The following is a 24,857-nucleotide window of genomic DNA, read 5'->3' as shown; positions in this document are numbered from 1 at the left end:
GCCATGGCATCTTAGGTCTTATCCATTACCACTCTGTAGGCGTCACCCCTCGGACTCGAATTGGCACTCTGGCATAGACTATCAAAGCATGCCCGTTTTCGATTTTTGATTTCCTTTTTGAGAGCTAACTTTGCCTCCTTGAATGGTGCACCGCGTTCTTCTCTTTGTACTTCTGTGCGTGCGCGTTGCATTCTTCGTCTAGCCCGAAGGCAGATTGCTCGAAGATTTGCAATTGATTCGCACCACCAGTACACCGGCGGCATGTTCTCCCCGTGATATCACAGCAACTAGCTCTTCACCATTCAGGTCCACAGCATTCCATCCGCCCGCCTGGTATTATACTATAGCGAATCGATTGATGATCGCTATGACGCTCTGCAATACGTAACTGTATCCATATTTTCCAGCTCTAGATATAATGCGACCAGGGATTCCAACAATAGTTGTCCTCTTTAGTTGGTGCAGCGGCTACCCGTCTCCACTGCCATGCATTAAAGTCATCAGCTATTACTACTGGCTGCCGATTAGCCAGTTCGACTATCACCCTGTCGATCATATGGGAAAATTTATCAATCGACCACCTAGGGGGCGCGTAACAGCTGCAATAGAACACGCCGTTCATTTATGCTATCGCAAAACCGTCAATGGAGATAGAGACTACCCAAGTAACCATGGAGCATTATATAATTGCATATATAATGCAGCTGCATTGCCGTAAGCCTACCATTAAAGTAGTTTAAAAGTGGAAAAGGGCACTTTTACAGTTAAATTAATGCAAAAAGGACGATAAAGCAATGAAGCAACTTATAAAGTAATATTAATGCACCAGTACAATTTATAAAGTGATGTTAGTGCATTGATACATTTGTAATGTAGGGTTAATGCTTTATTGCTTGACAGCTCTTGAAATTTGTTGAATAAAAGCAATGTTGCATCAATGGTGTTGATATGCAGTAGAATACGTGCAATGTTATAATGCTTGTGGTTACTTGGGTACTTCTTGGATTGGGTTCGTCATGTCGTCCCTATAGCTGCTAGCTGTTTAGACCTATCCGCCACCCAGTTTCCGTTGTTGGTCCGTCCCACTCGGTTGCAGGTCTGTCCCACTCGGATTCAGATTGGTTACTACTACTAGTACTGCATTTGATCCCTTGGTACTGCAAAAGGTATCCAAGTTTGACAGATCACAGTACACTTTTCACGACATTCTAGATTTTGCTCTATAGGCCTATTCAAATGACGTCTCTAATCAGCTGATCGGGAAACACTTTGACATTTCTTCTATGAAAATGACAGGCCCGTGTTAGCACCGGTCCTCCACCAATGTAAACAAATGCATAGACGGATCTGTCACATGAAAAGGCCTATTACTTTATGTGCCATAAAATTTTGGGCAACTGCAAGGGACATGGTAACAACATTGTTGACGACGATCTCTTCAACTGAGTTTATAAGCTGGGATACAAAAACGATTTCCGGTTCGACATATCCATTTTGGCTTCTAGTCATCCGGTGATCAAGTGAAAAGATTATACCTGTCTGCTGATAGCGATTCGTTGGACGACCATTTCATAATGCAGGGTGTCCATTCTAAATCAGTTTTTCGATACCCAGATTTTCCCGGTGCAAACAAAGATTAAAAAACGGATGATTTGCGACTTGATATTTTCGATTTTTTTTAATAAAATGGTCAAATTTTGAGAACTTGATCTACAGTCGACTCTCCACAACTCGATGTTCTATAACTCGATATATTCTATAACTCGATGGATTTTGCGGTCCCTTCAAATTCCCATACATCATGCTCTCCATAAGTCGATGTTTCTATAACTCGATGTCTCTACTAGTCGATGCCACGTATGAGGAAAATTTCCCTCCATAACTCGATATCCATCTAAAAACCCATTTTTATACAGGGAGACATGAACCATTTCTGGTTTGGCAGTGAATAAAGGACTTGCAAGTTGTAATAAAAGTTTAAAAACATAAAAATAAAAATACAATAATGAGTAAAAATAAGGGATGTTTCGAATATTTTGAAAAAATTGTCCAAAGATATTTTTTCAAAATGCTATCAACAAAATGATATTGTCTGCTTGTAGAAGTGATCATAAAAGTATAGGAAATATACAAATTTGAGTCTTTGATTTTAAAATTTTTGTTATCGGTATGTTCTATAAGTCGATAATTCTATGGACCGATGCACGAGTTCACTATCTGACGTTTGAGCGGTGCCGTGTTAATAATGTGACCATGGTAACGAGTGAATTTAGCACCGGTCAAACGTCAAATTAGTGAACTCGTGCATCGGTCCATAAGTCGATGGTCCCTTGAATATCGAGTTATGGAGAGTCGACTGTAATTTATTTATGTATTATGTTCTATTTAAATTATAAAATACTGCAAATATGGTCGCCGTAATCACCAGCACTATTATTGCTGGAAAATACATTTTTGTGTTTCCTGCTGCATTTTTGCAACTGTGAACAATTTCAGTCTAAATTTCTGTTCATTTGCTAAGAATTGCTATTTAAAAGCTGACTGGGGGAGAATTAATAATTAGTTTCCTATAGGAGTATACTCTTGTCATCTAAAAACGCATACATCATATTATCTGACCAAACAGCAAGTTTGAGAAACGATTATGGACCGATGCATGAGTTCATTAATTTGACGTTTGAACGGTGCCGAATTCACTAGTTTCCATGGTCACATAAATAACACGGCACCGCTAAAACGTCAAATAGTGAACCCGTGCATAGGTCCATATGCATTAATCGACGTAAACACCAGGCATCTGTCCTAGCAACCTGGGTTATACGCTTCTTCTTCTTCTTTTTGGTATTACGTTCTTACTGGGACAGAGCCTGCTTCTCGGCGTAGTGTTCTTATGAGCACTTCCACAGTTGTTAACTGAGAGCTTTCTTTGCCAAAGTTGCCATTTTCGCATTCGTATCTCGTGTGGCAGGTACGATGATACTCTATGCCCAGGGAAGTCAAGGAAATTTCCATTACGAAAAGATCCTGGACCGACCGGGATTCGAACCCAGACACCTTCAGCATGGCTTTGCTTTGTAGCCGCGGACTCTAACCACTCGGCTAAGGAAGGCCCCTATACGCTAAACCATCCAAATAAGCACTAGACAAAACTTGTGTTTGTTCGGATAAATTGGATATGTATTCATGACAATCCGTTTTCCAAACTTTAATAAACAAAAAAGTACTGTTTCCGTGGCCAACGAGTGCATGATGAGATAAAGAATGCCTAGAAGCAAAAAAGCGTTTTGATCGTATTGGCGCTCACTATGCTAACATGGGCAGTATGGTCTATGGGTGATTCCTAGAGAAACCCTCGATCTCGTGAAACTCATGTTAGACCCAAAGAGAGATCTATTGAACTAGAACAATACGTCAAAAAACATATTATTTGTTCTCTTATGAAGCTGGCTAAAATTTTTGACATAAATCCAAAATTGCATCTCCCAAGCCTTCTATCAATGATTTGGCCAATAATATAATGAAGAACCTAACGAAAATCTGGCTAATAACCCGACTAGAGGCTTGTAACAAAAATATAATAAAATTTTATCAGAATATTATATGCATATCATATTATGATATAATTTTGTTAGGCTCCGTTATCCATAGAACATAATAAAACAGAAATATAACATAATGTGTTTTATTTCCCTTTAAGATATTTTTTTGTTCATTTTTAACAACTTTATAACAAAATAAATAGATAGTTATATGCATTTCAATAATATACAATATTATCGTATTTCGAACAGTATTATAATTTTGATACTTTGTATCAAACATTATAACTTGGTTTGATATGTTTTTGATAGAATTAAAACACATTTTGTTATGTTTATGTTACTACTCAAACACTTTTTGTTATAATTTTAGTTATTTTAACAACATCCTGCATCAAAATTGTAACAACCTATGTTCAAAAATACCTTATAACATAATAACATATGCTGATATGATTTTGTTATGTACCCTTAGTCGGGAATATCTAAAGAATCTCATTCTTTATTTGTCCATCAAAGGTCTTGTCATGAATTCATAAACAATATTACAAGTAATTTGTTTGGAATGATTGGAAGCATTCGCTATAAATCTGCAGAAATCTATACAAAATCTCATCATAGTTCTTTTTATCGATACAGATTCTATTTTTAACTATTTTATATTTACATCACTCTCTTCTACTCTTTTACTCTCACACTGACCAGGTAGGAGAGCTGTTGGTCCAATCAATTTCCATATAATCCAAAGTCCTTCTTGCGGTGGTTCATTTTTCCGTGTTCCTGAGTCGTTTGAGGGTAGCCGCCTTCGAAGAGGGTCAGTTTGTCTCAGTCACCATCTGATACTGACGGAGGATGGATGTGCTCCCCAAAGCACGGCCCTCCGTGCGGCGTCTTCTGGTGGCTGGACGGTTTTTTTTTTTGTGGAGGAGCTGGAAATCGAAACCATGACCTTTCGCTTATGAAGTGAAATGCGTAACCTCACGGCTACGGACCCCTACTGTTCGTGTTTATTCGCAGATTCTGTTTTGATACCTACGAAAATTCATCGTCCCTCGCGTTTCCGAACGTTGTTCAGCAACATTGCTTCCAGCATAAACTACATTCATTCTCTTATCAGGTGATGCTTAAAACGTTACCTTCATTCCTGCTTTTATGAGCATCTTCATTATACTTCCGGAACATACAATACGTTGTTGATTGTGCACGTTACTCCTAAAGCTAGGTATGCTGTTCAGCTCAAGAAAAGTAAAAATTTCTGCGCAACTGCTTTTCTGTTGGCCGCCACATTCGCTTTCGCTGGTAGTTCTGCAGTCCTTCACATTATGGCCCTTTTTGTTACATCGATGACAACGCCCAGGAACTTATCGCTTCGTTCTTCATACCATGCCTTCTGCTGACTTCTTTCAACGAACTCGAACGGCTCCTTCTCATATACCTCGGTTATTCGATCGGATTTCTTCATATGTTCCGCTAGCAATCTCTCTCTGACGACATCCAGGGTCAGGTTTTCTTCGCCCAAGTTTCCCAACACTGTTACCAAAGGGTCGTAGCTCTCTGGAAGGGTAACGAGAAGCTGCGACACCAGATCTCCTGCCGATTTGAGTTTCCGAATCAGCTCGTCACAAATCTTCAAATGGTCCTTGGTCGATGCATCTGCTGCCATCTTGAGCTATGCGAGTTGCTTGTGTATCAGAGTCTGCGAGGAAACCGACTTCTTGGTGTAGATTCCCTCAAAGAGGTCCAGATGTCCTTCGCTGTTTGCTTCTCCTGGATAACATCCAACAAACCGTCGTGGATAAATGAAATTATCAGATTCACAGCCTTCCCGTCCATTTCTTGAAGGCTCGGCTTCGACGGGGTGTGCATCCTCCTTCACCGCGTCCAGCAATCCGACCGACTTCACTAACTTCCCGACTCTAAATTTCGAGCTCTCAAATCCAGTACCGGTGAACTGCGGAATCTCGTGTACCAATTCTCTACGCGGAGGGTCCATAACCTCTTATAGTGGTGAATCTGGTGATTGAAAGGCAGGGTCAAGCGAAGAACCTCTTTTTTTTTTTTTTTTTTTTTTTTTTTTTTTTTTTTTTTTTTTTTTTTTTTTTTTTTTTTTTATTAGTATCATTTTAAACATTGCATTCATTTCTTATATCTAGGTGTTCTGTGTTATTTGTCAACACTATCATCCTAATTTGGTAAAACAAATTTAAGATTTAATTAACATTTTGTTAACAACATATTACATTTCATTTGCCGTAGCAGTTCAGTTTTTTTTTTACAGGAGTTGATTTCACCTGCTTATAAGAGAAAAAAAAAATGTTTTTAATATACTTAACCTAACTTAACCTAAACATATAACGCATTAATCGTGGCAATAGAAGATTGTAACGATTTATGCCTGAAATTATTAATGATTGTATTTGACATTTGTTCCAATGTTTCAACATTGGATATTCTATGTAACTCATTGGTACTATACCAGGGAGGAAGCCTCAGAATCATTTTCAAAATTTTATTTTGAATTCTCTGCAGAGCTTTCTTCCTGGTATTACAACAGCTAGTCCATATTGGTACAGCATACAACATGGCTGGCCTGAAAATTTGTTTGAATATCAACAGCTTGTTCTTAAGACAAAGTTTTGATTTTCTATTAATAAGGGGATAGAGACATTTTACATATTTATTACATTTGGCTTGAATGCCCTCAATGTGATTTTTGAAAGTTAAATTCTTATCTAGCATGAGCCCTAGATACTTAACTTCATCTGACCAATTTATTGGAACCCCTCTCATCGTGACAACATGTCTACTTGAAGGTTTCAAATAAAGAGCTTTTGGTTTATGTGGGAATATTATTAGTTGAGTTTTGGAAGCATTAGGAGAAATCTTCCATTTTTGCAAGTATGAAGAAAAAATATCCAAACTTTTTTGCAATCGACTACAGATGACACGCAGGCTTCGTCCTTTGGCGGAGAGGCCTGTGTCATCCGCAAACAAAGATTTTTGACATCCCTGAGGTAGCTCAGCTAAGTCAGATGTGAAAATATTGTATAATATTGGTCCCAAAATGCTGCCTTGAGGAACACCAGCTCTTACAGGAAGTCTTTCAGATCTGGAGTTCTGATAATTAACCTGAAGTGTACGATTTGACAGAACTTTGAATTATTCTAACAATGTATGTTGGAAAATTAAAGTTTTTTAATTTTACAATCAAACCTTCATGCCAAACACTGTCGAATGCTTTTTCTATGTCTAGAAGAGCAAGACCAGTAGAATAGCCTTCAGATTTGTTGGAACGGATCAAATTTGTTACACGTAAAAGTTGATGAGTGGTCGAATGTCCATGGCGGAATCCGAACTGTTCATTGGCAAAAATTGAATTTTCGTTGATGTGGGCCATCATTCTGTTCAAAATAACCTTTTCAAAAAGTTTACTGATGGAGGAAAGCAAACTGATTGGACGATAGCTAGAAGCTTCTGCAGGATTTTTGTCTGGTTTTAAAATTGGAACAACCTTAGCATTTTTCCATTTGTCAGGAAAATATGCTAATTGAAAACATTTGTTAAATATATCAACTAAAAATGATAAGCTACTTTCTGGAAGTTTCTTGATGAGGATGTAGAAAATTCCATCATCGCCAGGAGCTTTCATGTTTTTGATTTTTTTAATAATAGATCTCACTTCTTCCAAATCAGTCTCCCAGGCATTTTCGAAAACGTTCTCTTGATTGAGAATATTTTCGAACTCCTGAGTAACTTCATTTTCGATTGGACTAGTAAGTCCTAAATTAAAATTGTGCGCACTTTCAAACTGCATAGCAAGTTTTTGAGCTTTTTCGCAATTAGTTAGCAATAATTCGTATTCCTCTTTCAATGCCGGTATTGGCTTCTGAGGTTTTTTCAAGATTTTCGATAATTTCCAAAAGGGCTTAGAGCCAGGGTCCAATTGAGAAATTTTATTTTCAAAATTTTTGTTTCTTAATTGAGCAAAACGTTTCTTGATTTCTTTCTGCAAATCCTGCCATATAATTTTCATAGCAGTATCGCGAGTGCGTTGAAATTGCCTTCTTCTCAAGTTTTTAAGACGGATAAAGAGTTTAAGATCATCGTCTATAATCACGGATTCAAATTTTACTTCACATTTTGGAATTGCAATGCTCCGGGCTTCAACAATGGAATTAGTTAAAGTTTCAAGAGCATTGTCAATATCAAGTTTAGTTTCTAAAGAAATGTTAACATCAAGATTAGAGTCAACATACGTTTCATATATATTCCAGTCGGCTCGTAAATAATTGAAAGTGGAGCTGATAGGATTGAGAATCGCTTCTTGGGATATTTGAAATGTAACAGGGACATGATCAGAATCAAAATCAGCATGAGTAACTTATAGGCTACAAAGATGACTAGCGTCGGTTAAGACCAAGTCAATCGTAGATGGATTTCTAGAAGAGGAAAAACATGTAGGGCTATGAGGGTATTGAATTGAGAAATATCCTGAAGAGCACTCATCAAATCAAATTCTGCCGTTGGAATTACTTTGAGAATTATTCCATGACCGATGTTTGGCATTAAAGTCACCAATGACAAAAAATTTTGACTTATTGCGAGTCAATTTACGCAAGTCAGTTTGGAGCAAATTAACTTGCTGTCCAGAGCATTGAAAAGGCAAATAGGCAGCTATGAAAGTATATTTACCAAACTGTGTTTCAACAGAAACACCTAAAGTTTCAAAAACTTTAGTTTCAAATGATGAAAACAATTGATGTTTTATACGCCTATGAATGATGATTGCAACTCCCCCACATGCCCCATCAAGTCGATCATTACGATAAACAAAAAAGTTAGGATCTCTTTTGAGTTTAGATCCAGGTTTTAAATACGTTTCGGTAATAACTGCTATATGCACGTTATTAACCGTAAGAAAATTAAACAGCTCGTCCTCTTTACCATTCAGAGAACGAGCATTCCAATTTAAAATATTTAAATTATTATTTGGATCCATTAGAAAAACGTAATCCAATAACAATTTGATTTGTAAATTTTACACCTACTTGGACTGCTTCAGTCATAGTGGTGGTTTTGAACATTGCATCAATCATTAGATTCAATTGTTCAGTTAGAAAATTAAAATCAGAGGCAGACATGTCATGTGATTTCCCATTGGAATTTCCGGTAGACGAAGAAGCGGAATTACCTGTGGCGGTAGGGTTTTTTTCCATTTGATTTGAAACAAGTAGAATGGGTACCCATGGATCGAACAGGGGAGGAGTTCGAATTTCCTGCTACGTTATCGGCAAAGGATTTACCGTGGGTAGATACATTCGAAATAGAAAGATTCGAACGGCTACCCGACGGATTAAAATTAGTTTGTGAATGAGCATGATTATGATCTTCCTGATGGATATGATTCATGATCAAGCGATCGTTAACTGAAAAATGAGCATTGTTCGATACTCTACCAGGCAAATTCCGGAAACGACCGTTATCGTAACGGATATTATCTTTCATCTGCCTGGCACGAGCCTCAATGACCTTTTTGCGTGAAGGACAATTCCAAAAATTGGACTTATGGTTAGCCCCGCAATTACAACATATGAATTTGGTGGTATCTTCCTTCACTGGACAGACGTCTTTGGCGTGAGAAGAACCTCCGCAAATCATGCATTTAGCATCCATGCGACAATTTTTTGTACCATGACCCCACTTTTGGCACCGACGGCACTGAGTGGGGTTCTGGTAATTTCCTCCAGGTTTCTGGAAATGTTCCCATGTCACACGGACATCAAACAAAAGTTTTGCTTTTTCTAAAGCTTTAATATTATTTAGTTCTTTTTTGTTAAAGTGAACTAAATAAAATTCTTGAGAAAGCCCTTTCCGAACAATGCCAGATTGGGTTCTCTTTTTCATAATGATTACTTGGACTGGGGAAAATCCAAGTAAATCATTTATTCCATTTTTGATCTCTTCAGGTGATTTATAGTCACTTGAGAGACCTTTCAAGACAACTTTGAACAAACGTTCAGTTTTGTCGTCATAAGTAAAAAATTTGTGCTTCTTCTCTTCAAGATGTTTGAGAAGAAGCTCACGATCTTTAAGAGTTTCCGACAAAACGCGACAGTCTCCTTTCTTTGCGATTTGGAAGGAAACCTTGATTCCCCTAATGGAGTTCAAGATCTCCTGCCTAAATCCCCCAAATTCGGAACAACTGACCACGATAGGCGGCACTCTTTGCTTCCTCACTTGAATCAAAGAGCCTGGGCTAGAGGCTGCTTCGATTTGGTGTTCGGAAAATTTGTCTAGAGCATCAAACTGATTGCTCATTTCGATACAATTATTCATTTCACCCTTGGAAGAAAGTGCGCATTCCGGGGAAACGTCCTTTCTTCCATTCTTGCCACGTGTAGTGACAGTTTTAAAACCCACTTTTTTGGAAGGAAGTAGTGAATTCAGAGATTCACCCTTCCTTTTGTTTGTTGTTGATACCATGTTTAATTAATAAACGAAAGAAGACGTGACCTTCGAAAGGTTTTTTCCCAAGACGGTGTCCAAGAAGGATTACCACCGATAGCTTTCGCCAACGGGTCCAACGAAAAATCGAAGGCACGGGTCCAAACAAGGATCGTAAAGGGATCAATAGTAGAAAAAATAGTACTGAAAAGTACTGTTTTAGTAGCACTGAAAAGTACCGTTTTTAATTTTAGCACTGAAAAGTACTGTTTTATTGCTTTAGGTAGTTTTTAAGAAAACTTCCAAGAGCAGAGAGAATTCGTGTACGCACAGCACGAAGGTACGATGCGCACTGAAGAACCTCTTTAATTTTGGTCTTTACATGACGAAGGTTGAATTGGGAATGAACTTAATACTCTCTTGTTGATCTATCTAAAAATAAGGTAACTGAGAAGATGTGTTGATCAGGTAACTAGCGTAAACACAAAAGGTTGATTAGTTCGATCTTCAACACACATCAACCTCGTCGCCAAGTGCTAGTTGCTCATACTGCAAATGTTTGCAATGTCGACGTAACCACTCACACTGCTTGGAAAATGCGTTTTTGTGTTCCCAGTTGCATTCTTCAATCTCTCAACAATTCGGTCAAATAATCTTTACATTTGCTAAATAATATTGAAATTCAAAAGTTGACTGAAGCACACTTTTTGACTAATTTCTTGCTTTTGTCAATTGAAAACGCTTACGTCATTTTATCCGTCCAATCAGTGACTTTGATGAACGATTATATGGATGAATTGACGTGAACACCAGGTCACTGTCATTGCAACCTGGTTTATACGCTAAACTGTCCGAATAAACACTAGGCAACGCGAGTGTTTGTTCGGATAAGTTGGTGAATGTGCTCATGTCAATCCGTTTCCTTTTATAATACAAATATTTCAGAACAAATAAGTGCAGTTCACATGTCCAACGAATGTATTATCAGGTAAAGAATGCATACCCGACTAAGGGTACATAACAAAATCATATCAGCATATGTTATTATGTTATAAGGTATTTTTGAACATAGGTTGTTACAATTTTGATGCAGGATGTTGTTAAAATAACTAAAATTATAACAAAAAGTGTTTGAGTAGTAACATAAACATAACAAAATGTGTTTTAATTCTATCAAAAACATATCAAACCAAGTTATAATGTTTGATACAAAGTATCAAAATTATAATACTGTTCGAAATACGATAATATTGTATATTATTGAAATGCATATAACTATATCAACGAAAAAAAGCACTTTGGTACCATGGCGCTTACGTCTACTATGCGAATATGGGCAGCATAAGCTGCACCCTTTCGCTTGGCGTCTTTCTTTAAGACTAGGATGATTTCATCTATCCTATTCCGCCTTGTGCTCCGCACATCTGCGCCCAATAGTGGTTTCTGCGCTCGTGTACATACACGGTACATTTCACCAACACTACTTAAAAATTGCTGGTGGAAAATATAAACAAAGATCAGCTGTTCCCAGCAAAATCAAATGGCAGTATTTTCAACCAGCAAATTTGTGCATGGGTTCGTGACACCGCTCGGCGAGAGTTCAATGGCGATAACTTCTCCATGCTTCGCATCGCCTTCAGAACCTCGATGTATTTCGCCTCCTCCGTTTTAATAACGAGGGCCTCGCATATGTTCCTATGTTTCGCTGTTTTCGGTTTATTCTCCTTGGTCGCCGATCCCGGGTTTTTCCTTGTAATCTTCTTTCCAGCTCGAGTCCACGGGTTGCTATTGCTTTGCGCCCGAGGTTCCTGTGGAAGCACTGCCTGGTTCGGGCCTGTTCGGGCTATTCCGTGGCTCTTTTTCTTGCCTTTCTTGGCCTTAGACGTGGTGTTGGCCTCTCCACTGTTGCCCTGTTCTCTTCATCGTGGAGCTCGGCTCGTGCCAGCTTTTCCACTCTGGAGGACGGCCGCGTAGCTCACTGTTCCCTTAGCAACCATGCGTCTTTTCGCCACGTATTCATCCTCGGAAGGCTCTCTCTTTCGCATCGCGTATCGAATAATATCATCTGATATATTCGCATTATGGATTTAAAACACTTTAGTTTGGCACTCATATAATTCTGGTTATGCCAATAGGCCATTATTCCAAATGATTGTTCTGCCAAATAGTAATTATGCATGACCTTATGCCGAATGGCATGCTCCCCTAAACAAGGAAAACGGTAGACTGTAATAGACAAGACACCTAGTGTACATTCAAACAAAATTAGAACTGCGATGAAATATTGAGTCAGAAGCGTGGGTAAAGCTGCGCAGCCAGCGTACAAGTTTGTACCAAAACTTACCTCTCCAAGAACTTCAACTTCCAGTTGATCGTAGCAAAACTGCGCCATCTTGAAATGGCAGTCTGCCAGTAGTGCAACATCATTTGATCGCGCGGTACTATCATCGAACATATTTTCGCTCAACACCTCAATGGATTTTTGCAAGCTTTGGCGAGAGTGCCCAACCAGTTGAGCCTCCATAGAATCTGCAAAAGACAATATCTTCCGTTATACATATCCTTAAATACGAATTTCAAATCACTTACCTTGACCCAACTGAGGATTGCTCTGAACAATTTCCCTCAGCATTTCGGTCATTTGGAACAGCTCGTGCAATCCGGCCACCTTCACAGCCTTGTAATTCTCCGAACCAGCCTCCTCAACGACCGCCTTCAATCGCTGCCAGATGCGATCCAATTTCTGGTAACTCACTGCCGGTTCACCGGCACTCTTCAACTCACCAAGCCGTCGCAACTTAAGATGAGCGATTCGCCAACGGTAGCCCCGTTCGCTTTGCTCTTCGGCCACCACATCCAGCCGTTTGATGATCTTTCTCGCGAATTGGTAGTTATTCTGTACAAACGAAGCATCCAACAGCCGCAGCTCCGTCTCGAAAACTGCATCCGTCAGTTGCTTCACAAAGTCTATCTGGTGCAGACGATCGTCGGCCGAAGCCTCTAGCAGGGTCTCCAACTTGTTCAACACGAATTTGCGATAGACTAGCAATGTGTCCCAAACTGTCGGCGAATCGGACGCCGTCGGGAATGAACTACTCCATTTGAATACCAGTTTCTTCAATTGATCTTCCTCCATCCGGTTACTCAGAAGACTGCTGAACGAATAGATTTCCGATACCTTGCGAATATCCAGCAGTTTTGATACCCTCAACTTGTCCGAGAGCACATCCAGGTAGCTCCATTCTTCCAAAAACTGGCGCATGACTTGATTCGAGTACATCTTTGCTCTGGAGTATTCACCGCTGGCAATCTGCAACATGGCTATCTCTTCGCCAAAGTTCGATTTGATGTAATCCATCCGATCGGGAACATGCATCCAAGTTTCCAACAAACCAATGAAACGTCGGCCTCGTTCATCGCCTGCCAAATTCAACCGCGTATTGGAATGAACATATTTGGGCAGAATGTTCTCCAAGTTCCACTCGTCTGTCCAGAATTCCTCCATGTTTCCATCGACCTGCCGTTCCAAAATCGGAACCAGGTCTTCCCACATTCCCATCTGAGCGTAGCAGTTGAAATAAGACTGGAAGCAGAAATTCTGTTCGGCAACTCGAGCCTGGTTGTCCCGTATCATCTGAAGGTAGATTTCGCGTGCCTTGTAGAAGTTTCCACCGCTCTCCAGTTCGATTGCTTCCCTCAGCCGCGGGTCGCTATCCATCTTGTCCGAGAAAATATCGCCTAGAATATCGTACTCGTTCAACGCATGGTTCAGTTCGGCAAGTTTGATCCAATGAAGCGCTTCCAGCGTTACTGACGACGATCGAGAGCTGATCGACTGTTCCGGAAAGTCGTACTCGTGCAGTTTACTTTCCAAATACAATACTCCCATGGTCATCATGTTGGCTCCGCTGGCTACCGTTGTCACGCCTTCAGCCGGGAGGTTGAACAGCTTGGGACGCATCATGGCCACCTCAATCAAGGCTCCGAAAAGGTTGGGATCGCAATTCTTGGTTTCGGTAAAGATTGTTTGAATGGAACCGTCAATAGCGCCAATGGCTTCCCGTGAATCCACCTCGTTTTGATCCCATTCGTCCAGTATGCCGGAGAATATGGCGACGAACACCTGACGGGCCAACGGTGGATCTCGCCTGCAAAGTGCCTGTAAAGGCATCAACAACGCCAAACTGTTGATGAGTAAATCTGGGAAATCTCCGATTCGATACCGGCGGTACAGAACCACCTCTCCTTGCCTCATCTTGTGGCTCTCCGCTTTTCGAACGGTTTCGTAGCTGTACCGATCGATAGCTTTCAGAGCTTGATCCCGCGCTGATCTATCTTTGTCCTTGAGAATTCGCTTTCGAAGACTATCGTAAGACTGTGCACTTCTGGTAGTGGGTGTCATAATTTGGGGTGTCCGCCGTGATCGACGATCCAAAATTGGTGGATTGATTTCGAACATAAGTGAGTGCTGTGTGGGAAGGGCAAAGCTGGTAGCCGGTTGTGTAATGATGCTTGGGTCAAGCGTGGGTTCGAACAAGCCACCTTCGTCGCCGAACTGAGTCGCCTTGATCAGTCGTTCCATTTGGGAGCCATCACCACCCGTGAAAAGTCGCTGCTGGGATTCGACAAACAATGGCGCCGAAGCGAAGGAATTCCGTTGCCTCCAGCGTGTATCGATAGAGTACTCTCTCAGTTTGACATCCACTTCGTACTCGTGTTGGAAAATTCTACGCTTGGATTCTGGGTTCTTCACGGCTGAATCGAGTAGTATTTGAGTGGCATATCCGAGATAATCTGCCTCTTTGGATGGTTCGTAGAGGTCCGACAGGACGCGACGGAAGCGATTGTCGATGTCGGTAGGGAAACGAGATTCGTTTGTCCAAAAATCGAACATGCGATTCTGAATGGACTGTTCGGGATCGCTTAGGCCAGCAAGCAAGGCACGTTTAAGTTTTTGCTGGCTCTCAGATGATAGTACAGGTGAAGAGTTCTCTTGAAGAAAGATTAGAATTTCGTATACAATATCACGCACTTCCGCCCGGTCGTTTCCTGTCATGGAGACGATATTTTCCAGTAGATTCTCTAGATTTTCCCCGGACATAAGGGACAAAGATTTGTTGATCAAATGTAACGCTAGCAGCTGATATTGATGATCCTTTAGCATTCCTTTCAAATCCAGTGACACCAGCTCCCGGTGAACTTGTTCCTTGAAAACTTCAATTCGCGAAAGTAACATCTCCAAAAGGATTCTCTTGGGAGCTCCATTCGTATTGGGAACGGCGTTGGTAATAACGGCCAGAAATGAGTCGACAATTATCGGGAACGCTTTATGTATCCCGTAGATGATATCCATGAACTTTTTTTCTTGACGTTTTCGCATTGTTACCAATTTAGCCACAAACTCGTTTTGATATCTCTCATCTTCTTGCTCCTCACCACCAGGGTATAAATTATTCAAACACATTCCAAGCAGCTCTGAAGCAGGTCGATATACAGCCGCCTTTTCGGAGTCCAAACACCTGAAGATTGCCCGAATGAAGTCAAATTTTGAGGTCTCCGTCCACGGAACTAGCCCATTGGCCATGACGATAGCATTCAACTGCAAGCCACCGATGTTCTGCATTGATTCGGGGTCCTGCGTCGGGCCTATCATGTCATACAGTAGCTGTACCGGCACGCTGATCACCGCCTTCCATTGTTCGATCAAGCGTTTAACCAGCTCCAAATTCAAACGAAAAACTTCCCTTCTCGCATGGTAACAGTTTCTCATCACAAACTTCACCAAACCGGATGCCAAACTGATTTCATCGACGCTTGCCGGTTGATATGATTGATCGCCCCATTCCAAGATCAGTGCGATCAAGTCCGTAACGAAAGTGTTCAACTGCGAAGCGACACACTCGTCGACGATCACTTGCATCAACGGCGGGATGAGCGTAGCTGCGTACGGTTTCAACCATGTCCGACAGTTATCAATGACCTTGGCTAAGAAGAGTCGGACGTTCTTGTGCTGCTGTTGATCCCGTAAGGACGCCGCTAGGAATTTCACCCAAGGAGGTGGCGTAGCACGCGCCCCCTCAACCACTGGTGTGATTTTGTTCTCGTGCATATGCTGGATGACGGCGCAGATCGTTGCCATAACCTCATGATCGTTGATCTTGGATCGTTCCAGCGACACTGTCGCTCGATGTTGCTTTAAGGCAGCAAATTCTTCAGCTTCTCTGGTGGCCATCTCTTGCGTAGTTCGCACGACAGAATAATTCAGATCCAACTTGGTGACATCCTGACTAAGTGAAGACTCGAATACGCTTGTCATTTGAATGTACTTGAAGCGATTACTGTGGGACTTGCCCGAATCGGAACTCAACCGCTGAATTGAAACGATTTTGTCCTTGATCTTGGGATAATCTTCCAGTTCTTGACTGAAGCTGTCGTACAAATGGTCCTCGGTGCAGTTAACAAGTTTCCTCCAAATATATTCGTTTTTGTCTGCGTTTTCTCTGAACAGTAACACGTTGTAGAGTTGAAGATCTTCTTTGGTGTTGCTAATGATGGCAGCTAGAGCCCGGTAGGCTGCGCACTGATACTTCCTAAATAACTCCGCTGTTGGGGAATCTGGTGTGAGGAACACTTCTGATCTTGCGGCATAAGCTTTCTTTGTCAAATCAGTAATCAATCGGTTTCCCGGAATTTTTCCACTCTCGCCGTATAAAGCTTTGGCAACAATGCAGTCATCGGTCAGCAGGTAGTCCCGCTGGAGAATGGCAACGTATAGTTCTATCAACTGGTAGCCTCCAAGGCGGTTAACGAGTGCGTGTTCAGCCTCCCAACCGGATCCAAACTGACCGTAGTTACTGCGGATCATGTCGTTGATGTTCTTGATGTAAAGCTTGTAGAACGTGTAGATCGTTTCAACATTGCAAACTCGCAGTGAGGTGACTAAGTATCTTTTGAGCATTGTCAGACGGATATTTGGTTCCAGAGATTCTTCTCGAAATTTGGTGAATATTTGCTTCAAATTAAAACATTGTTGATTGCTGTTCTGACTGCTCATGTACTTCTCCAGAGCGATTCGTATTTTATGCTCAGCTATGTGCTCCGGATCAGCAGCCGTTGCATCGATGACGGCCTTCAATAGAACCGGAGACCTGGAAACTACCATAGCGTCTAACAGAGCCGTAAGACAATTTTCAAAGCTAACTCTCTCGGCGCTGTTTGCGATGAACTCTGAGGAACGTAACGGGAAGTGCTGATTCTGCAGCTTTTGCAAAGCTTCCGCCACGGATGCTTTCTCAAAGTCTGAATCTCCCACCAAAGCCGGAAGTAAGAACATGGCCTTCGCTTTCAAATCCAACGAATTCTGAGCATTGGCGATCAAGGTCAGCAGCCAACGTTCGAAACCAGCTGCTTTACGCCCAATTTCACTGAGTGCAAATGGACTAGCCATTGCAAGGTTGGACATAAACTCAACGAGACGAAGATCTGTTGATCCAAACTTATTATCGATTTCTGAAGCTCGGTCACAGATAGGAGCCCATTTAGCGAGCAGGAATTCACTAACCGATTTCAATGCGGGGACTTCCGCACGTTTTCTCTGGTATAAGAACTCCAAAAAGTTACACATCCACTTTACGATTGCAATAAAATTGTTAGCAGACAATCTATCTAGGATCAAGTTCAAGCTCTCAGGGAGACGCTGGATAACATACTCGAAAATGACCTGATCGAACGTATTGACAAAGTGCTCTCCATGCAAAATAGTCGAATTGACAGTCTGCTGATACAATCGTAACTTCTGCTCGTTGAGCATAAATTCCACCAACAGCTCCATGGTTCCAGTGGACTTGAACAGTAGCACTATATGTAACAGACAAGAGAAGAATCTCTTCACGCTTGGTGTCAAGTCGACAACAAACAGTTCATCCAGACGTTCCCTTTTCAAACCGTTGAAAATATTGTGCAGCAATTTGTTCGATATCGTTTCCAAAAAATCAATTGTTCCTGAGCTGAAGTACCGTTTGAAGGTTGTGTACCGCTGTGCCACCATCAATTTTCCCTTTGCACAGTTGCCGTCTTCCAATCCTATTGTTTCCGAGCTCATTAAATCCTCAATTCGATCCGCAAAGTCCTCCATAGAAGAGCTGAGCTTTTCAGACAGTTTTTGATACACCGTTTCCTTGAAGTGTAGATTTTCAAACCCCTCAATTTTGTCCAGGAGCTGCATCACTCGCTTGGGAACCTGTTCCATAGTTTCACGACACGATTTGAAGTCGAAGCCCAGCTTTTGTGGTTGGTATACGAGATCGACTACGAACTGAGACACCGCTGCAGAATCCCAGAAGGCGTCCGGCACACTTCGGCAACACCTCAGCGGAAGCACGAGACTTAGCAAGTCTACTATTCGCACAATGATCGTACATTTCAGCAGGTTGAACTTGATAATCTTGTCGGTGCACACACGAAATTCGATGCTAGCGTAGCTATCTTCTACGATACTTGGTCGGATCACTGTCATGAGCTCGAACATCGATGCGTTCGATACGCTTTCCAGAAAGTATGCCACTGGAGCGAACAGGTTGGAGGCACTCAGGAACTCTTCAGCGTTCCGCAGCAGGGAATTTTTAATCAACCAGTAGTACATATCCAAGCTCGATGCAAGATACTCCAACCAAAGATAGACATTCATGATGATAGGAAGCTTCTTCTCGGCAATGAATTGCAAATTAGGTGCACTGCGAATTCCATGCATTGTATCCACGTGATCGCATATATCCAGTATCTCCTGGTCGCTTAGATATTTCCCAACAAACTCCGCTGCAGAACGACAGCCATCCACCGAACTCGTCAATTTTGGAAACACCTCCATACACTTGTGCCGGTAACTCGACTCCCTGCTACTACACTGTCTGAACAACCACAGTACCAGATCCTTCAGCAAGCTGCCCCCAAACACCCTAGGAACAATTCTTACGCTGCTTTCACGGTTGAACACGACCTTCCTCACCACCAAAACCCGCACCAGATGATCGATGGTGGCCGACACTTGCTCCAAATTAGTCGTCGAACCATCAAAGTCCTCCGTCATGACGAAGTTCATACAGAACACGTAGAACAGATCGAACCAGCAGCGCTCTATCTGAGCATCTTCTTCGCGCAGTATGCGGTAGATGTTGTTGAATGCCAAAGCTGCCCCAAGACGGCGGTTCGGATTCGAATCCAAGCTAAACGTACGCAACTTCTCGAGCATGACCGAGAGGTTGGCACTCGACGAAGACGACAGCGCACTACGCTGGTCGGCAGGCGTTTGTCGAATAGTCCACAGGAGAAATTCCCGTATGCAGCGTGCAGCCAGATCTCGCACGCCGGTATCCGTCTGGTGCGATATGGACTCCATCAGACAGTTGACGAGCACTTCCGTACCCTTGAGGCCGATTTTGGACGGTTGCGTTAGGTAGTGTATGATCTGGAACAGTAGCGGTTCGAACATTTGACACACGGCAATGTCCGTGTCGGTGGCTAGCTGCAGCAAATGGTCACAGAGTTTGGTCCTGGAGGAATTGTGGGGGAATTGCGGAAACATATATGTTACAATAAAATATAACTTATGACATACTATTAAATTACTGATATCTCTCTAAGTTATTCTGGAAACGCTATGAGATTCTTCCAACTAATTTTATAGAACCTTTCTGGTATTACTTCTAGGATTCTTCTAGATATCCCTCTATGGTTCTTCTGAACATATTTTAGGGACCCTTGCAGAAATCCCTCTGTGAAATTAAATTCTGAGAATTTTTGTTTCGGAAATATTACGGAAGTTTTTACCGAAAATCCTGATGCAATTCTACCGGATATTTTGAAGGATTCTTCTAAAAATGTCCTAGGTTTCTAAGATTCTTCCGCTAATACTTCTGGCATTCTTGCGAGAATGCCTCCGGATTCTAACGAAAATCATCTGGGACGTTTCGGAAATCCTTTTAGAATACTTTCGGACATCTTTCAAGGATACTTTCGAAAATCCTTCTGGAATTCTTCTGAAATACCTCTGTATTATTTTCGCCAATATCCTTATAATACTTCTGGGACTCTTCCGGAAATACTGTTGGAGTTCTTCCGGATATCTTGGGATGAATCTTTCGGAAAACCTTTTGGGATTCTTTCGGAGGATCCTCTGATTTTTTTTTTCGAATATTATTTCAAAAGTTCTTCCACAATTACTTCTCTGGGCATTCCTCCTAGATCTCCATGTGATTATTCTATAAAGTATCTTCCTAGGATTATTTCGGAAATTCTTCTGGAATACTCCCGGATTTCTTCCGGAAATTTTGCTGGAAGATTTCACAATATCTTTCAAAGATTCTTCCGGATTTTTTCGGGAATTATTCCTGCTCTTCCGTAAAGCTTCTGAGATTCATCCGGAAATACCATATCATCCAGATATCATTCAAGGATGCTAACGGCAGTTTTCATGGGATTCTACCGTGAATTATTCTGGTATTCTTCCGGAAATACCATTGGGATTCCTCAGACAATAATTCCAAGACTTTTCCGAATATCTTTCTGGAATTCTTCCGAAAAATTTTCTGGGAATTTCTTTGGGATTGTAGAAGGATTTCAGGGAGAATCTTGCGAAAGAATCACAGAGAGATTATTGAATGAATTTCGGGGGGATTTCTGGAAGAATTACTTACGGATTTCCGTAAAAATCTTAAAGAGTCCCATGAGGATTTATGGAAGAATTACAAATGGAAATTCCGCACGAAAGAATTCACTAGGAATCCGTAAGAGTTTCTGAAAATTTTCCGGAATAATGCCAGAGCGAGTCCGGAAGAACTCCAGAAGAATTTCAAACGGAATTTCCAGAGTAACTTTTATAAGAGTATTAGTAAGATTTCCGCTAGAATGTCAGTGGTATTTTTAGGAGTATCAGAGGGCTGTCCGGATAATTTATTAAGATATTTCCATTTGAATTGAAGTGTGATTTTCTGAAGATTAACGAATAAATCAAAAATGAAAATTGATCAATACAGCGTAGATTTGCTGATTGGAACACAACTGCTTTCCAACTAGCGAATCCGATCCGTTAGTTGGGACAACTAACAACAGTTGTTACTGATTACTGGTGAAAATGTTCCAGACTCACGCATATGGAGAGCAAAACGTCACGAAACGCACATATACATGCACATTTGTTCTATTTATGGAAACTTCAATGCGACGGTGCAGCGACAGTGACAGCGACGAAACATCGCCGTGAATTCGTTGTTGTTTCGCTGCATGCACAATTTTATGGGCGTGCCTAAGCCTCGGCGACGCCATTTCGCAGCGATTTCCATCGAGTTGGTCTAGATGGTTTCAAATAAGAGTGCTTGCAGCGACACAACGCCGAAATCGCGGCGATTTTTCGTCGCTTTCGCTGGAAATATATCGCGTTGGTTTGGGGAAGCCTTAAGGCCCAAACGCAATGATAGCGGAACGGCAACAGAAAGCGGAACCGGTTCGCCAGCATGAATCACACCATCTCGACTGAGCTGTCAACGAACGAAAGTGAACCGATACTGAATCGACAAGCATGTTATATTTCATGCTGGCGAAACGGTTCCGCTTTCCGTTGCCGTTCCGCTATCATTGCGTTTGGGCCTTTAAAGTCAGTTTGACATCTACTCTTGACATACGAGTGCTTTTTATGCAGCCCACAGACGCTCAGACGGTTTGACCAACATTGACTCCGCCCCCAGGTTGATGCTCATATTGGCGCTATGTTTGACCGTGTGTGATGCTGCTTGACGAACCAATTTGGCAGTATGTGAAACCGATTTGACGATTGGCGAATCGGTCGGCCAAAATCAAACGAGGTTGATTTTGCTCAAACCACCGGTGGGCGGAGCCAAATGTTTGACGTACTGATCGTACCGTCTGTAGGGATGTTGCACGAACATCGTCAACAGCATGTCAAATTGAATGTAGATGAGTGACAAGTCAAAATGCGTGAATTTAAACAGCGTCGACGACAAGGAATCCATCAGGAATTTTACCAGGAATTCATCCACGTAATGGGATTCCTTTTAAAGATCTTTCAGAGATTTCATCAGGAGAGTTTCTATCAAAAGTTATTGAAAAGTTTAAACAAATAATTCCATCAGAGATTCCACCAGGAACTCCATCAGAATTTTCTCCAGGAATTCCATAAGGGGTACTTCTACGGATTCCATCAGGAGTTCCTATAGGAATTCCATCAAAAATTTGAAGAATTTCATCAGAGTTCTTCTGGGGATTTCATTAATAGCTCCTTCTGACATTCCATCTGGAATTCTTCCAGAAATTCTATCAAGGGTTCCTCGAGAAATTTCATCAGGATTTCTTCTAGGGATATCATAAAGAGTTCCTCTAGGGATTCTATCAGGAGTTCCATCAGTAATCTCATCAGGAATACCTCCAGGGATTCATCAGGAGTTCCATTAGAGATTCCTTCAGGAGTTGCTCTAGAGATTACATCAGAAGTTTCTTCAGAGATTCCACCAGGAGATCCCATATGGATCCCGTCCGGAGTTCTTTCAGAGACTCTATTAGGAGTTCCTACATCATAAGTTCCTCTGGGGATTTCATCAAAAGTTCCTTCAAGAAGATTCTATCTGTAATTCCTACGGGATTACATAAATTCCACCAGGGATTACATCAGAAGTTCTTCCAAGGATTCCATCAGAAGTTTCTCTTGGGATTTCATCAGGAATCCTTCAATAGATTACATTAGGAGTTTCACAGGGATTCCATCAGAAGTCCTTCCATGGATTATTTTTGAAATACTTCTTAGATTTCACTATAAAATCCTCCTGGGACTCAATCATGAACACCTTTTGGGTTTCCATCAGAAGTTCAGTTTGAAATTCTATCAGGAATTCTGCTAAAGATTCCTTCAGAAATTCCCCTAGGGTTATTCTAGGTTCCATCAGGCTATTTACTACTTCCGGAAATCATGAATGAACTCTACCAGAATTTTCTTCCAGGGGTTTTTCTAGAGAATTCTTCAAGGAATTCCTTCAGGAATTCTTCAAAAGAGGCCTCCCGGAACTAAGCAAATGATGCCTCGTGAAATTCTTCAAGGAATAATTATCTCCAATGATCCTCAAGGGTTATCAGGAATTCTTCCTAAGATTTTACCGGAAATTTTTCATAAGGTTTTTATCACCGGAATTACTCTAGAGATTCCTTCGGGGATTTCTCAAGGAATTTCTCACGGAATATTTCCAGAGATTCTTGGGGGTTTTCTGGAATTTATTCAGCAATTTTACCAAAAATTTCTTATAAAGATTTCACAAGTACACTAAGGTTTTTTTTTACACGGTCCCCCGTGCCGTGCAAAAAAATTCCGTGCAAAAAAAAAACCGTGCTAATTCTGGAATTTGTGTTAAAATAAACCGTGGTAATTCTAGAATCCGTGGAAAAAGTACCGTGTTAATTCTGAAATCCGTGTGAATAGGAAAAAAAGCCGTGTTAATTCCGAAATCCGTGTAAATAAGTAAAAAAACCGTGTTATTTCCGAATTTTGCGCAAAAAAAGTACCGTGTTAATTCCGAAAGGCGTGTAAAAAAAGCCGTGTAAAAATAGAGCGTGCAAAAAAAAACCGTGTAAAAAAAGACTTTAGTGTAATTTGGAAATCCACCAGTATATCCTCAAGTGATTCTATGAGGAGTTGCTCTTAGTATTCAAAAAAGGTATTCTTTCAGGGAATCCTCTGAGAATTCTTTCAGTGAATCCACCAGGAATTCCTTCGAGAATTTCGCTAGAATTTCTTCTAGGGATTCCAACTAAAAATCCTCCAGGGATTTCTCTAAGGATTCCACCAGATGTTCATCCATGGATTGGATCTGAAATTCGCCCAGGTAATTCTCCATGATTTCCATCAGAAAAGTCTTCAAGGATTTCAGCTGAAATTCCAGAAACTTCACCAATATTTTTTCCGATTATTTCACCGGGAATTCAAAAAAATCTTTTAGAAATTCTTCCAAAACATTCTGAAAAAAAATCTTTCAGTTCCTTCAGAGAGTTCACTAGTGTTTTCTCTAACTATTTCTTCCGGAATTTTTCGAGAGTAAAGTTTTTTAAGGAATTTTGCCAGGAGTTCTTCCGGGGTTAACACTGGGAATATCAATAGAGTTTCGCTAGAAATTTTTTACCAGAAAAATCTACCACACACACTAAGCTCATTTTACCGGAAATCGGTGAATTTCACCGCAATCTCAACAGCTGAACAGTTCGGTGAAATAAAACACCGTAATTTCATCGGAATTTTGTGGATTCCGGTGAAAATTTACCGTACTCCGTTAATTTATTTCACCGAACTGTTCAGATGTTGAGATTTCACAGGAATCCGTAAAATAATTTAAGTGTACAGCTTCGTTAGAAGTTCTACCAGAAAATACTTCAATGCTTTGACTAGGATTCCCTTTCTTAGAATTTCTCAGGATTATCAGAAATTCCTCCAGGGTATTAATCAAAAAAATCCACCAATTCATATGATTTTTTTTTTCAGGAAAGCCACGATAGAATCGACCAGGAATCCCACAAAGGATTGAACCAGAAATTATTTCTTTCTATACTCTAGGTATTCCATAAAGAAGACATCTACAAAATTTCATTTTCATTTTGCAGCGTTTGGTGGGGCAATGAGAGCGCAAGTCAGTCCAAAGCCGGGGTAAGGGATAGGTAATGGCCGTAATAGTCTATGCGGACCACTTGAACACCATCGGAAAGGATAAGAAGGGTTGGGGTAGGGTATAGGGAATGGAGAAGACTTGACACAGTAATGCGATTAATGCTGCAAAATGTAAATGTGCTGAAAGCAATTTAATTTGAGTTTTGAAGTTTGATTTGACT

General features: G+C 41.1%; 1 protein-coding gene across 1 annotated transcript in view; it reads right to left on the bottom strand.

The window, feature by feature from the left end:
• LOC5570160 (DNA-dependent protein kinase catalytic subunit) overlaps positions 1-24,857 on the bottom strand; it is a 112,490-nt gene that overhangs the window by 3,354 nt on the left and 84,279 nt on the right. The window contains exons 5-6 of the mRNA XM_021849074.1: positions 12,573-19,531; positions 12,328-12,512 (exon numbers count right to left, since the gene is read on the bottom strand). Coding sequence (XP_021704766.1) covers positions 12,328-12,512; positions 12,573-19,531 — 7,144 coding nt within the window. The remainder of the gene's footprint in view (positions 1-12,327; positions 12,513-12,572; positions 19,532-24,857) is intronic.

This window comes from Aedes aegypti, chromosome 3 (genome assembly GCF_002204515.2).
Source record: "Aedes aegypti strain LVP_AGWG chromosome 3, AaegL5.0 Primary Assembly, whole genome shotgun sequence".
NCBI classification, from domain to species: Eukaryota; Metazoa; Arthropoda; class Insecta; order Diptera; family Culicidae; genus Aedes; species Aedes aegypti.
This window is presented reverse-complemented; position numbering and strand designations above follow the sequence as displayed.